Here is a 15,433-nt window from a genome sequence, read left to right as displayed (position 1 = left end):
GGGGTCTCCGACTTTGGGACCCAGCACATCTGTTCTTTACGTAACCTGTTTCATGTTAGCTTTCCGTCACTCACCACTGAAAGAGACACTAATACAGACCCCTATGCCAATCGTTCTTACACCAGCGCTCAGAGGCCCAGGATGTCAGAACTGGGTAACACTCCCATCGCAAAACAGAACGCGGAGGCCCAGAGAGGGAGAACCACCTGCCCAAGACCACACAGCTAGGAAGGATGCACACCTAGCTATCTGACTTCAAACTGCACGCTTTTATTATTGTTTCACATTACACATATAAAAATCAATTCCTTTCCATTCCGCCTTCCTGGTCCGCTGCCATCCTATTTAATCAAGTGTAATTCATTATTTTGTCTGTAAGATGTTTTATACTTGTCAGGCTGCTAGCAGGGGCAGCAGTCCTTCCCACATGTCAGGCACTGAACTCAGCACTTTACGTGCATTAGCTAATTTGTTCTTCTAGGAGCCCTGTGAGGTAGGTACGAGCATTATCCCAATTTTACCAACAGGAAACTGAGGTATAGAGAGGTGAAGTAACTTGCCCCAGGTCACTCAGTAAGAGACAGAGTCAGAATTCAAACCCAGGTCATCTGGCTCCAAAGTCCATATTCTGTATCATTTTACTTGCTCAGACTCCAGGGCCTTACAGCTTGGAAGAGGAGGAACTGGGACCCACAATGCTTCCTGCTGCATTGCATGTCTCTCCCATTGTGCTCTTGTGCCCAACCCAGCAGTTACTGGACAAACTCCCTTCCTCTCTCCTTGCCTCATCATTTTATAAACACTTTCTTATATGCAGACCCTTGGTTACTAGCACCTTTGGCATCAGGGTTCTGTATGAGCCACACCTGTAGAAAACCTAGTCAAAAGTTCCCTCATTCATTGATTCATTCATTCAACAAACACTTATTGATCACGTACTGGATGCCAAACCCTTTGTATTAGTTAAAATTGTAATAAGCCAATAACTTCAATAACTAAAAAGATTAGTGTTTTGGAGCCAGGTTACCCTGGCTTGTGAGAGCCGATGGTTAAATTTTTCAGAAAACTTGCAAGCAGTTGTTAAACCCTTGGTAGCTTGAAATTGGCCTTGTGGGAGTATTTACACCAGAGAAATTGGCAATCACACAAATCATGGCCCTTTTTTGTTGTTTTCCAGAGAGCTGGTTTGCCAGCACATGTGTGTTTGTATGTGTGTCCCATTTACAGATGAGGAAACTGAGGCTCAGAGCAGTTAAATTTTTGTCCAGAATCAACCAGTTTTAGTAGGTGGGGCCCCAAATCTTATGCCCTTAACCACTGTGCTGCCCTGCTTCTGAGAAAATGTATATGAAAGAGATTCATAAACAGGCAAAGCTATGTAAATATTCATTATTAATCTTGATGCAGAAAAAATATTTCATCCATCGCCGTCTCTCCATTCTTTATCCATTTACGCTGCTAACCGTGATCTGATTATGTCTCCCCTCCCTTGCTGCTCACCCCCGTTCTTCAAATCACCTTTCCCACATAGGCACGTCCTCAGAAATTCTCCTTCTCTGTTCATTTTGTCTGTTTCTCAGCATCACACTCTCCTCATTTACCACCCCCTTCCAGAGCCAGCCCTCTGCTGTTTCCCCATTTCCCATCTCACTTTGTGTCCCACCCCGCCTCCCAGCAGTGAGGAAGTCAGAATAGAATCTGCCTTCCCGCCTTGACTGCTCCCGCCCCCTTTAGCAGAATCCCAGGGTAGAGGACTCTCGGTACCCCAGGCCCGTCCCCCCTTCAAGGGTGCCAGGGAGGCCAGACAGCCCCTCATCTGATCGCTTTGCTGGTTCTCCGACACCCCGGAGAAACCACGTGTTCCGTTTGGTGGTCGTCAGAAATAACATGCTTAAGAAACCTGAAATTATAAAACTGCTTAATTAGAGAGAGATGGTTTCACTGGGATATGCCCAGTTTTCCCATGGTGGTTTTATCTCCCTCTCCAAGTGGCCCCCCCGCCCCATAGCTAATTGCTACCTTTAGCATGATGCTACACAGGCAGTCACTCCCTTTATTTTCTGTGACATTGGCGCTGGCTTACAAAGAGACATTCTCTCTTTGATGTTCCAACTCTCCTTCATCAGCAAACTCTAGGAAGTTGATGGGAGGAGTGAGGGTAGGATCTTTAGCTTCAGAGGTCCCCAGTTTCTAAATGAGCACCTACTATGTACTAGATGCTGGGGATACGGCCAGGATGGAGCCAGATAATTTTTGTGCTTGTGGGGCTCAGGGTCCAGTGGGACAGATACAAAAATAATTTTTAAATATTGTGAGAAGTGCTCTAAAGGAGTGGTTTGAGGGTGTAACAGGAGCACCTAATTTAGATAAGGAGACCTTACTCAGATTTTGCCAACTGTCCCACTCACATCTTTTTACTTGCCCAGGATCAAATCCAAGATCCCACATTGCATTTATTTTATCACGTCTCCTTAATCGTTTCCTATCTGACAATCCCTTGGTCTTCTCTTTGTCTTTTGTGACCTTGTCACTTTGGAAGAGGCTGGACACTTATTCTTTAGAATGTCCCTCAATTTGGATTTGTCTCATGTTTTCTCATGATTCTATTGAGGTTATGAGTCTTTGACCAGAATACCACAGAAGGGATACTGTGTCCTTCCCATGCATCCTATCAGGGGGTTCAGGTTGTCAGGTTGATTTATTACTGGGGATGTTAACCTTGACCTCTCGGTAACTGCGCTATGTGCTGGGTTTCTTCACTGTGAAGTGCCTATTTTTGAGGATGATATATGAATGGCTGTTGGCTTTCCATCAGAGATCTCTACTAAAATCAGACCGTCTAGATTGTAACTGGTTTTGGTTTGTACTGTTCCACGGAATGCTACACTGGCCAGTCCTATTGGCACATCTTAGCACACATCTCCGATTATTTTCTTAGGATAAATTCCTAGAAGTGGAATTGCTAGAGCAAAGAATGTTTACATCTTTAAGGCTATGCATGCCTGGGGCAGGGCTGTTTGTTTCTATGTTTGTTCATTTGTTTCAATCAGGTTTATTGAGGTATAATTTAAATACAGTAAAATGCCCAGATTTGAAGCATATATTCTTCTGGCAGATGTATACATCTGTGTAACCACCGTCCCAATCAGGAGATAACATATTCCTATCACTCCCCAAAGTTCCTTGATGCCGCCTCGTAGCCAGTCTCCCCCGCCTCGGCCCAGGCAACCACTGACCTGATTTCTATCACTACAGGTTAGTGCTGCCTACTCTAGGACTCCCTATAAGTCAGAATTATACAGTATGCTCTCTCCTGTAACTCCTTTGGTTCAACCTAATGTCTGTGACATTCATCCATGTTGTGTGTTCGCCACTTGTTCGTTTTTATTGCTGAGTGGTATCCTGTTGTATTAATATACCAGTCTGTTTATCCGCTCTCCCATTGATGGACATTCAGGCTGTTCCCAGTTTGGGGATATTACAGATAAAGCTGCTATGACCATTAGCGTACAAGTGGACATATGTTCTCATTTCTCTCGGGTACACGCCTAGGAGTGGATTTGCTGGGTTATAAGTAGATACGAGTTTAACTTTATTAGACAGGACAGGGATGGGTTGATTTTCAGCTCCTTTTTATAGCACAGGCCACTGAAAGCTTGGGGGCCTTGTCCAAGGGCAAAGGGAGGAAGGGAAATAGAATTGTTGAGCATCGCTCTGTGCCTGGCACAGTGCTAGGTGTGTTCCGTGTTTATTGCCTTTAATCCTCAGAGCAACGCCATAAGGTGGGAGTTGTGACTCCCATCCAGTAGATGCTGAAACTGAGGCTCATGAACATTCAGCAAGATAAGATTCACACCTGGCCCTGAGTCCCCAAGTCCATGCTCTTTCATCAGATATTATCCTGTCTCCTTGGAGACAGCAGATGATGGAGCTGGGAAGGAAAATACATATCTTTTACCTGTCCACCTCTTGGCCTGCCCTTACCTGCATCCTGTGGTCCATCCTGCCCATGCCTCTGAGGGTGGTCCCGTGATGCCTGGGGTCAGCCCTCGAGAGATGAGGGTGATCTGTGTGCAGGGGCAGGGGCTGTGCCCCCATATTTGGCTTTGAGCCCTCAAAGCCACAGCAGGCACCAGGGAGTGACCCACCCTCCAGCTCTCTGCCCAAGGTGTCTGGTTTCTCCCTCCCTGAAACGTGATCCGCGGAGCTCTGATCTTCTGGGCTGGTGGGCAGCGGGTGAGGGCAGCGGGCAGGGGCCACGTCTCCCCGGTCATATCTCAGGCCCATTAGGAGCGGGCCTGAGTGCTTTCCAAAGCTGATTAATGGCCTGCCTGTGACCTGGAATGTCATTACTGCCCGGGCTGGGGGCCCCCTCGGCTGGGTCCTTTGGGTCTTTACTGCTAATAATAATTGATGCTTTCTGTGTGGTTGCAGGGAAAGTTCTATCTGGTCATCGAGGAGTTGAGCCAGCTGTTCCGATCGCTTGTCCCCATCCAGCTGTGGTATAAATACATCATGGGCGACGATTCCTCCAACAGCTACTTTCTGGGAGGGGTCCTGATGGTCCTCTACAGCCTCTGCAAGGTGAGGGGGTGGGAGGCGGAGGGCTGGCCGACGGAAAGCCCCGTTCACTTGCTGGGCCTGGGGGGCCCCAGGGGGGCAAGTGGAGAGCTTGGAATGACACCCTCATCTCTCTCTCTATTTATTTATTTTTTTAACCCTCACCCAAGGATATTTTTTTCCATTGCTTTTCAGAGAGTGGAAGGGGGAGAGAGAGAGAGAGAGAGAGAGAGAGAGAGAGAGAGAAACACCAATGTGAGAGAGACACATCCATTGGTTGCCTCTCCTGGGGCCAGAGATCGAGCCTGCAACCAAGGTACGTGCCCTTGGCTGGAATCAAACCTGGGACCCTTCAGTCCACAGGCCGACGCTCAAACCACTGAGCCAAACCGGCCAGGGCTCTCTTTCAAATTGAGGTAAAATTCACACAACACAAAATTCAGTGACCCGTAGCAGATTAACGATGTTGCACAACCACCACCCCCCCTGCCTGGTTCTAAGACATTTTCATTACCCCAAACACCCTCCCCGCCCCAGTCCCTGGGAATCACTAGTCTTCTTTCTGTCTGTGTGGATTTGCCTGTTCTGGACACTTCATATAAATGGACTCAAACAGTATGCGACCTTGCGCGTCTGGCTTCTCTCACTGAGCGTCACGTTTCTAAGGCTCCTCCGCACTGCAGCCAGTGTCAGGACTTCACTGTTTTTCATGGTAAAATCCACCCTAATTCTTTTGTCCATAAAGCTCACCATATGCTAGCCTTTTGCATAATCTTCACAACAACCCTTCAAGGTACATAACATCGTTACTCTCATTTTGTAGGCGAGGAAACTGAGGCTCAGAGAGAAGTAACTTGCCCAGGGTCACTAGGCTGGAGATAACAGCATGAGTGTCAAACCCAGGCCGCCTGCCTCCCGACCCACAGACCACGCCGCCACTCTGCAAATCAGTATGCGGGGCATCTCTTTTCATCATTAGTACAAATCAGTTTCCCCCTCAGGATAAGTACATCCCCCCTCTGTCTCTTTCCTTCTCTGTCCTTCCTCCCAGCAGGACTAGCCAAGCAGCCCATGCAGTGTCAGCCCCTGGGGCTTATCTTGCCTGCTGACCCTGATCGACTGCAAGGGGCTGACTGGAGTGTCAGGCCCTGGCGGGGCTCCGATGAAGAGTGCTGTGATCGATTAGCAATGCCTGCCCTGGGCTTGGGAGGGAGAAAGGCAGAGTGCATGCCATGTATTTGCTCTCCTGGCCCTGGTACAGGGGAGGCTGTTGGCGTAAGGCAGGAAGACCCAAGCCAAGCAGAACTGGGGGGAAGGAGGGGTTTCAGATGGGACAAAGTGCCATGAAAATGCTCAGAGGCAAAGACAAGGGGGGAATGGAGGGTGTGCGGGAGTGGCGAGAGAGATCCTGTACAGTCCCTGGATGCTTTTCAACCATCACCCTGCTCTCCTTTCAGTCCTTCGACATCTGCGGCCGCGTGGGTGGAGTTAGGAAAGCGCTGAAGCTCCTTTGCACCTCTCAGGTGAGTCGGCTTTCTGTGGCTCCGGCCAGTCACAGGAACTAGGGGCCTGGAGCTAGAAACAGTTCTTGTCATGCTTCTCAGGGTATCGCTCCAGTGGGGGTCACAGCTGTGTTTGTCTCTCTCCCCTCCCACAAACAGAATTACGGAGTCCGGGCCACTGGGCAGCAGTGCACGGAGGCTGGTGATATCTGTGCCATCTGCCAGGCCGAGTTCCGGGAGCCTCTGATCCTTATGTGCCAGGTGAGCAGGGCCCGGCAGGGGCGTCAGAGACTGAGGCTGAGGGACTGGCAGGTGCCACCCCATGCAAGTCTCAAGTGCCTGTCCCTTGACCAAACCTTGGGGCTCTGAGATGGATCTTTGAGAACAGTGTTGTCCAGACTGGATTCAGTCTGATCTGGGTTCAAATCTCAGCTGTGTCTCTCATCAGCTGGGTTACCTTGGGCAGGTTACTTCACCTCTCTGAACCTCAGTTTCAGTGTCGAAAATGAAAAAGTCAGTATGGTGTAGTGTCAGAATATCCCATTTGTGAAACCCAGCAGTGCTCTGGACCCTGGGTGGGTCACTCCATCTCCCTGAGCCTTAATATTTTTCATTTATAAAATGGGTATCAATAATACCTATCTCATAGAGTTAGTATTATGATTAAATGAGAACATCTCTGCAAAGAGCTAAATTTGAATTTTTTAGCCATAAAAGTTGCTCTTATATAATTAACATCATCATTATTACCATTTGTTTTCATTATTATTAGTTGTGGGTCACCAACCCAGAGCAATAAGTACTGGTTAGTCCCTTTTAACTTCCTAAATGTATCCCCTCTCCTCCCCCTCCGTCCCCTCCCCCTCCTCCTCCCCACATCAGGGGCTAAGATGTCAATTCAGCAAATGCGCTTGAGTCGAGCGTCCTATCAGGCACCAGGGAGGGGAGGCGGAGGGCACACAAACCCTGTCCCCTCCTCTGGAAGCTCGCAGTCTCCCTGGGGAGACAGACATATACATAAATAACTATGAAACAAGGCAGGCGGTGATAAGTGCTGTGTAAGAGAGATTCATGCAGCATCCCGGGGGACGGGGCAGATAGCGATGAGCTGGAGGTTGGAAAGGCTTTGGGGAGGAGGCACAGCTTGCAGACTAGGAGGAATTGAGAGCATATGGCTCCCCCACCGCCACCACCTTCCAGGGGTGAGAAGACGGGAGGTGGGGTCCTTTCTGGCATCGGCAAATTTTTTTTTATTTTTTTTTGCTGTTTGGAGATTATAGCAGGTTTGGTTTTCATTTTTTAATTTTCTATATTTTAAAATTGAGAATATGTTTGTACGATCCAAGATTCAGACTAAGGAATTCATGAGCGAGGAGTCGTGACAGCTGAATGCCATGTGGGACCCAGGCTGGGTTCTGGAACAGAGAGAGGACATGAGGAGGAAAAGCAGTCTGATGAAATCCTAATCAAGCCCGGGGTTTAGTCAGTGGTCAAGTGGGGTCTCTTAGCTTTGCGAAGTGCGCCGTGGAGATACCAGGTAACATTAGGGGAAACGGAAACTGCGTGAGAGGTGCATGAGGACTTCCTGTACTCCTTGTGACTTTCCTGTGAGTCTAAAATTATTCCAAAATAAAATATTTTATTTTAAAATATGTTTTAAAGATATACAAAGGGAAGTGGCGGCAGGTCTCCTACCCTCGTCCCCGGCTCCCTAGTCCCCCAACCTCCACACAGACCATTATTGTGACCAGTTTCCTTTATCTTCCTCGAGATCCTTTGTAAACATATATAGACACACACGAACATGTCTTTTTCAAAAAGACGTAAGTTGTAGCATATTCCACCCGTGCTGCATCCTGCGTCTTCCCTTTTGGACTTGCAACTCTGTCTTAAGAAATTGCCCCTTATTTGCCTGTCACCCCGTCTTTGGGACAGACCCCAGTTTGTTTAACCTTTCTCTTCTCGATGGGCATTGAGCAACCGATCATTTACTTACCTGCTTATGCTCCCAGTGCCGGGCGCCCCGCGACCCCTTGCTCCCTCCCTGGCCAACTCGCTGCGTTCTCGAGCCTTTTCTGAGCTTTGCCGATCTGACAGGTGACAAACGCCGTCTCAGTGCAGTTTTAATTTGCATCTCCCTAATTATGAGCATCTTTTCAGATGCCTCCGAGCCATCTGTATTTCCTTCTTAGTAGCAGCGAGTGTTTGAACGTGGTATCAAGGTGGAAGGCTTCCTCCTTCCTTTCTGGCAATCTCTCCTAGCCTTAGGCTGTTTGTCTGTCTCCTGGAACCATGCCGCCTTCTCATAGTTGGATTCGAATTCTTCGGAGGGGTCGGATAAGACACTGTTGTCCCAGATCAAGGAGCCACACCAGTGGTGGTTGGAGCCCACAGGCGTGGCCAGGCAGAGCACAGGTCTCAGTCTTGCTTTGCTGCTATGAGCCGGGCTGGGAGTAGCAGAGGTGACTTCCACCAGTGAAAGGGCCTTGTTAATTCCCGAGTGCGTTGAATGTAGGAATCTAATGTTTCTTTTTTAATAAAGGCTTCCCTGATTCTGTTTCTCAAGATTAGTTAGTGCTCCTGGCCATACGGCCTCATAGATCCCTGTGGGAAAAGCCCTTCATGGCACTTATCCCAGTTGTCAGCGAGATAGTCAAGGAGCAAGGTTGTCTCCCCAACTAGAGTGCAAGCTCTGGGAGGGCAGGAATTGTTTGTTTTGTGCGCTGCTCAGTCTCCAGCTCCTAGGACCGAGGTGGGCAGCTAGTGGGCACCCTGTAAAGCATCCTGGTGGCACCGATTGCTGTCCCCACAGCACGTGTTCTGTGAGGAGTGCCTCTGCCTCTGGCTGGATCGAGAGCGCACCTGCCCGCTCTGCCGCTCCGTCGCCGTGGACACCCTGCGCTGCTGGAAGGACGGGGCCACCTCGGCACACTTCCAGGTGTATTAGGGCTGAAGCTCCAGCACGCCCAGGGAGATGACGGAGGGTCAGTGTCGCCGGGTCCAGCTCTGGGGACTTCCTGGAAAACTGGCCACAAGCGCTTCATGTCCTGCCTCCTGCCTTTCTCCCTCTCTTTCCCTGAAGCCAGGCCCCTGTCCCCTCCACCTGCACCTTCATCTCTTGTTCCGTGGCATAGTGCGTGTGTCCTTCCCTACAAATAGGGGAGCCTCCTAACTCAGACTCGGCCTCTGCCCAGGCAGGTCTCCCACCTCCTCCAAGTCAAGGAACCAGGAATAGGCAAAGTCCCTCCTGTTGGTTATTTTAACTTAAGGGAACCAAGTACCTGATGCTGCAAACTGGGGAGGGGCCTAGAGATTGCTGCCTGCCCGCAGGGGCCCAGGTCTGCAGATTAGGATCGTTGTGAAATCTTGCCGGGCCCCACCTAGAGTGAGCCAGGCATCCTGGATGACAGCTGAGGAGACTGAGGCACAGAACTCGATGTGGTAATGATGGCAGGGTCACCCGGCTAGCCGTGGTGGGCTGAGTTTCCAGCCCAGGCCCGTGTGGCTTCAGAGCCTGCACTCACCCACTGTGCTGACCCTCTGCTCAGACAGTGCAGGCGCGGGGCCCAGCAGATGAGTTTTTTAAAACCACAAGAGGTGATTTGGATGCGCGAGGGTGGCCCGGGTGCATAGCTTATTTAATTTGGACTGCGTTGCGAAGGCTAAGGGTGAACCCTACCTCCAGAAACCTAGTTGTGGTTGAGTCCACCGAAAGACTTGGTCCTGAAATTTCTTTTTTCCCCCGAGCTCTGGGCTGGGATGCTCAATCATGTGTGGGCACCAAGAAAGGCCAGCTTTGGCCCGGATGCAGATACCACTGGGTCTCCACACCCGTCTGTATTGTCTTCTCTTCCTCCTGTTCTTGTCCCCTCCCTCAATAGCCTCTGTGGACATTACCTGTCCCCTGGTAGCCTGCAGAGCAGAAGGGACAGTCCATGTTGTGGATTTGTCCACAAGCTAGGGTGGTGGCAGAGAGCACAGTGGCGATCCGTGTTCCTATGATCCTGTGTCAGAGCTACTAATCTCTATATTGGAACCCCTTCCCTCACTGCTTTGCAGTCTGGGAGGTGGCACAGGTCATCACACAGGAGCCACTGGAATCTTGTGTGTCCTACCCTTCTCACAAACCTATTCTCATTGCCATCGACCTCAGCACAATGGGCTGGTGCCAGCGGCATTTTGGAAAAAGCAATCTAGGTGGCTAGTGAGCAGATTAGCAAGAAAGCCGCAGGGGAGATGGTGGGAGCCTTGCTGTCGCCTTGCCCCCAGCCAGCGTTAGCACCCACCCCGTCCCCAGGAGATTCAGGACGTTTGCCCCTGGGCGCTATGAACCAGGACCTTTCCTTTCCCATGATGTCCCTGGCTCTTTCCTGGTACCCAGCAAGACATCCCTTCCAGGGTTGCGTGGCACCTTTCAAGCTCTGTTTCTATGGCAATGGCCGCGATGTTACAATCCCACTTGTCTGGATGATCAAGTCAGAAAGGAAAGTGGAGGGAAACGGAGCCCAGTGGACGCGGCTTCTTTGTTCCCCCTGCCTTGAGGAAGAACCAAAGGGAAGGGACACAAGCTTCTGCAACTGGTTTTTGTCACAAAGATCTCCCTGCCTGCAGATGCCCTCAGAGAGGCGCGAGAAACGAGCTGGAGAAGACTTATTAAAGTTGCTGCATGTGATGGAGCAGGTAGAGCAGTCTGTTGGGAGTCAGGCCTGGAATCCTGATTTTTTATTTATTTAATTTTGTGTTTTTTTAATTTATTGGGTGACATTGGTTAATAAAATTATACAGGTTTCAGATGTACAATTTTAGAACACATCATCTGTATATTGTATCGTGTGTTCACCACCCCAGGTCAGGTCTTCCAACGCCATTTACCTCCCCTCTACCCTCTCCTACCTCCCCCACCCCCCTTTCCCTCTGGTAATCACCATGCTTTTGCCTGTGTCTATGAGTTGTTGTTTTTAGCTTAATCCCTTCACCTTTTTCACCCAGCCCCCAACCCCCCTCCCCTCTGACAGCTGTCAGTCTGTTCTCTGTCTGTGAGCCTGTTTCTATTTTGTTTGTTAGTTTATTTTCTAAACTCTGCATGACTTCGGGAAATTGCTTCACCTCCTTGAAGTCATCTCCAGGGTGATGAAACCTAGTGTGTCATCTGCTGGAACCGGGGGAACTAACGATGCTGATTGCTGGCGAATACACCGATGGTTTCGTTAGCTACTCTGGTCCCGCGCACACACAAAAATTCTGTGACAGTCTGCAAATAACTAGCCATGCCTCTGACACTATAAAGAGCGTCACATGTGGCCCTGGCTGGTGTGGCTCAGTTGGTTGGGAATCATCTCATGCTTGATTCCAGGTCAGGGCACATGCCCGGTTGCTGACTGATCCCTGGTGGGGAGGCATGCAGGAGGCAACAGATCGATGTTTTGCTCTCACATCGGTGTTTCCCTCTCTCTCCCTCTCCCTTCCTCTTTCTCTAAAAACTAATAAAAAAAAAATCTTAAAAAAAAAAAAGTGTCACATGTTGGGGACACTGGGTGGCGGGGGGATGTTTTAGCATAGGGTTTTATTTATTCTTCCCCTGCCCTCCAGGGAAAGTCCTGCCTGGAGGTCTCCTTTCTGGTGGAAGGATTTCACTTCTGCTCTAGGGAGGCAGAGTGGCCAGTGCAGGGTTTTCCAAATGCCAAGCCAGATGTATTCCCCAACGCAAGTGTTAAGGCCACCAAGAGCCACTGTTGCAAAAGGACAGTGCTACTCTCCTTTACCCATGTTGGTTCTGCAATTCATCTGTTAGGAGCAGAATTAATCAGGTATCAGATTGGAGTACCCTGCTCCTAGTATTTTCTGATTCACTGACTCGAGTCCCATGAAGTCCTTGGAAATGGCCCTAACATAGAACCTCTTGAGCATCGTAAGTGTGAGGGAATGAAAAGGCAAGCTTTGGGCCTGGGTGGAACAGATCGTCACCTCCTGAAGAGAGTGAGGGGCACCGGGAGACCTCCAGGCTGCCAAGACTCCGGTGCGACAGAGGACACGTAAAGGGGACATGGAATCCTTCGGGCCAAACAGAGCCGCCTCTGGTGTTTCTAATGTCCCCGTAAGTTCCCTTCTGCCAATAAATATCATCTGTCGACCAAACTTACGTTCGTGGTCTTGAGTCTCCTGTCGCCTCTTGAAGCCCGGTGGAACCGTTTGGGGAGAAATGCAAAGAAGCGCTTCCAGGAGAAGCCAGCGAGGGAGTGAGTGGGACAGGAGAGGGAAGGGGGAGGCCAAGCAAGAGGGGACCTCTCCGAAAAGCTGCAGCTCAGCGGGGTCCCACGGTTTGGGGGGCGGGGGCTCTGGAGCATCAGCCGTGTCATCCCGCCCTGAGGTCTTTCTACTGTCACACTCAGTCCTTGGCAATGGTTGATTGGGGGGGGGGAACCTCTCAGGCGCTCACGCTCTCAGTGAGGAGGCCCCGAGAAGGTGCCGGGTGCCACAGAGCACACACAGGTACAGGACGGAACACAGAACTGGTAGAAGGGACACGGTGTGGCGCCTGCAGTGCCCAGGACGGTGGTTAACCATAGGTTGTATGGACCCAGAACATACAGGCTGATTTGAGAAGGGTTTTTCAGGTGCCAGATTATGAAGGATATTTAAAATGGAAATTACAGTTGACCTTTGAGCAGCATGGGGTTGGGCACCCATGCATTCGAAAATCTACATATAACTTTTGACTCTCCCAACACTTAACTACTAATAGCCTACCATTGACCAGAAGCCTTACTGATAACAGTCAATGAACACATATTTTGTCTGTTATATGTACTATATACTGTATTCTTACAATAAAATAAGCCAGAAAAAAAATGTTATTAAGAAAATCATAAGGAAAATACATTTACAGTATTGAAAAAAACCTGCGTGTAAGTAGACCCGCTCCGTTCAAACCCAAGTTGTTCCAGGATCAACTGTGATAGCATTAGGTGACAATTCATGCCTCGGGGCAACATTATGAAGCCATCACAAAACACATCATCAGGCAGAACTTTTTTGGTTGCAATTACATGAAAACCAACTCAACCCTCAACCCCAGTATTCCTAGGAAGAGACTAGAACTTGGTCTCTGGGGACATCTCACTCAGATCATGGACATGCAGGTAAAAGGACCCCCGCCAGTGGCCCAACATGCATAGGTGATGGCTTCGTGCCCGACCTTGAACTTGAACTGTTGGGCATGTTCCCCCAACCCGCCGCCCAGCCCAAGGGAACTGTTTAGGCCAACCCTCACCTTGCGGGGTTCTCAGGAATATGACAGAGGAAGGAGGTGACTGTGTGACCTTCTGCCCCAGGGAAGGGTGGGGCTTGCAGCCGGATCCTCCCACAGCCTTTGGGGACCCGCCTTCCACAAGGAAATGAAAACGCACAGACCTTTAGCTGGAAGCGCACAACCAGTTTTTTAATAAAGTCGTTACAAATATGTACAAAGCGTCTCCAAGGTACGAAACTCCTCTTACAAAAGAGCAAACGAACCAGCAAGGTCAGAACCCAGAACGGAACGTCCCCAAGTTTATTGCCTCTCCGGCTGAGCCAGAGGCCTCACCGAGGTTCCAAACACCCCACAGCCATCCCCACCACACACACGGGCTCCTGGGCGCTCATAGTGCAAATGACCTTGGGAGGAACTTGGGGATCGGGTGGGGGAAGGGACAGGAAGGAGGTAAGAAAAGCTTCCCGTGTCCTAGGAAGTAAGTCAAACAGGCCCTGTTTGCAAATGAGATGCTCCTCCCAGGGACCTTGTAGAAACCAGGAACACAAAGGGCAGGGGACAAATACATAAAACCCCAGCTAGACCATCCAGCCTGCCCTCGCAATGTCCCCAAATGCAACACTACTCACAATGGACCTAAGCCAGGCTTCCCTGCTCCCTGCGCCGCCCCTGGCTTGGGCTTGCCCTTGAACTAGCAGTTGCCTTGGGACGGGCTCAGGAAGGGGACCAGCACTCAGGGCAGTGAGCTCACGGGCTTGGGGAGGGAGGGGGGTCACGCAGACCTGAGTCCAAATCTTGACTCAGCCACTTCGCTCTCTGGGCCTCAGTTTCCTCACCTGTACAATGGGAATGATGACAGTACCGTCCTCCAGAGTGAGGAAGGGCCGAGGGGCGAACGCGCAAAGCGCTCGGCAGAGTGCTCGGGAGCAGCTGGCGCTCTGCAAGTGGCGGCTGTCATTTCAAGGCTGTGTGAAGCCGCAAGGGCCAGTCTCCGCGCTGGGAACGAGCTGAGATCGCAGGCTTTTTAGTTGCCTTCATGATAGTGTGCCGCTCGGTAAATATAAATACTATGGAACAGTCTGCCAGCGAGGCTTGGGGTCACAGGGGTGACCTGACAAATCTGTTAAGAAAAACAACCTGTGAACCAGGCTGGGAAGGGACATTTAACATCAGGGCTGCCCCTCCTTGATTAACAGGCCTCTTCCCACACGGGCTTCTACAACCTGGCACATTGTAGGTGCTCGATAAATAGGTGTTGTAGGAACGAGTTAAAATTTCAAAAAGAAACTTTCGGAATTAAGCATTAAAAGGACACTGACATCAATTTTCTCTTTCTATCAGCTCCCAGGGGACTAGGACAGGATGCCTAGCCAGTCCCACTTTACCCCCTAAAGTTTGTGACCCTCTGTCCCATGGGGACTTAAGGGAAAATTCAGAAGAGGAATTACCATCACCACAGAAGAATAAACCCGCGTTCTGGTACCTGCAGCTTCTCGTACCAGGTGGACACGCACAGAGTCCACAGTGGTGAACCAGTGTCCCCAAAAGATGCTTGTGCAGGGTCAGGAGGGGAGGACTCCCCCAGTTTCACAGCGAGGGGAAGTGGTTATTTGGCTGCTGTCAGAAACATAATGAAATAGAGCCAGGCGTGCATGAGATCAGATACATAAATTGTGGAATCAAAGTCACAGCTCCATTGTTCCGTGACAGTATTCCTTTCCATCACCATTTGTCATCAAAAGAGAAAAGAATTTTAAAATGAGACCGCTGGAAAGAGTGGAAAAGAAGTCTCCAGTACCCCCAGTGAAAGAGGGGGGGAAAAATAAGAATTGGGTACACCCAGACGCTCATGGCCCAGGACCACGGACAGCAGCCAAAGAGGCACAGGGGCTCCCCCGAAGAAACCTGTTCCTGGAGCCACATCTATGCCCAACGGAATATGAAATGGAGCCCCAAATTTGAAAAGGGGGAAAGAGGCCTTACTTTGTGAAGGGGGATACGGGATAAGTAGAGGAGAGAAGCTTCCAGAAGGGAATGGGTTCGCTTTGGAATGTTGAAGGCCCAGGAGGCTCCAACCCCTATGGATCCGGGACCCTCACCCCCTCCGGGAGCAACCAGCCAC

The 15,433-nt window shown here is 50.1% G+C and overlaps 1 protein-coding gene across 2 annotated transcripts in view; it reads left to right on the top strand.

The window, feature by feature from the left end:
- The window catches only part of RNFT2 (ring finger protein, transmembrane 2), a 42,071-nt gene extending 29,971 nt beyond the window's left edge, over positions 1-12,100 (top strand). For both annotated transcript variants that reach the window (XM_081122687.1, XM_081122686.1), the window contains exons 8-11: positions 4,435-4,584; positions 6,018-6,083; positions 6,222-6,323; positions 8,875-12,100. In XM_081122687.1, the coding sequence (XP_080978813.1) occupies positions 4,435-4,584; positions 6,018-6,083; positions 6,222-6,323; positions 8,875-9,009 (453 nt within the window). In that variant the 3' untranslated portion in view covers positions 9,010-12,100. The remainder of the gene's footprint in view (positions 1-4,434; positions 4,585-6,017; positions 6,084-6,221; positions 6,324-8,874) is intronic.
- The last annotated feature ends 3,333 nt before the right edge of the window (positions 12,101-15,433 follow it).

Source organism: Miniopterus schreibersii (genome assembly GCF_964146895.1).
Source record: "Miniopterus schreibersii genome assembly, chromosome: 20".
Lineage (NCBI taxonomy): Eukaryota > Metazoa > Chordata > Mammalia > Chiroptera > Miniopteridae > Miniopterus > Miniopterus schreibersii.
Note: the sequence above shows the minus strand (reverse complement) of the source record. Positions and strands in the feature narration are given on the sequence as shown.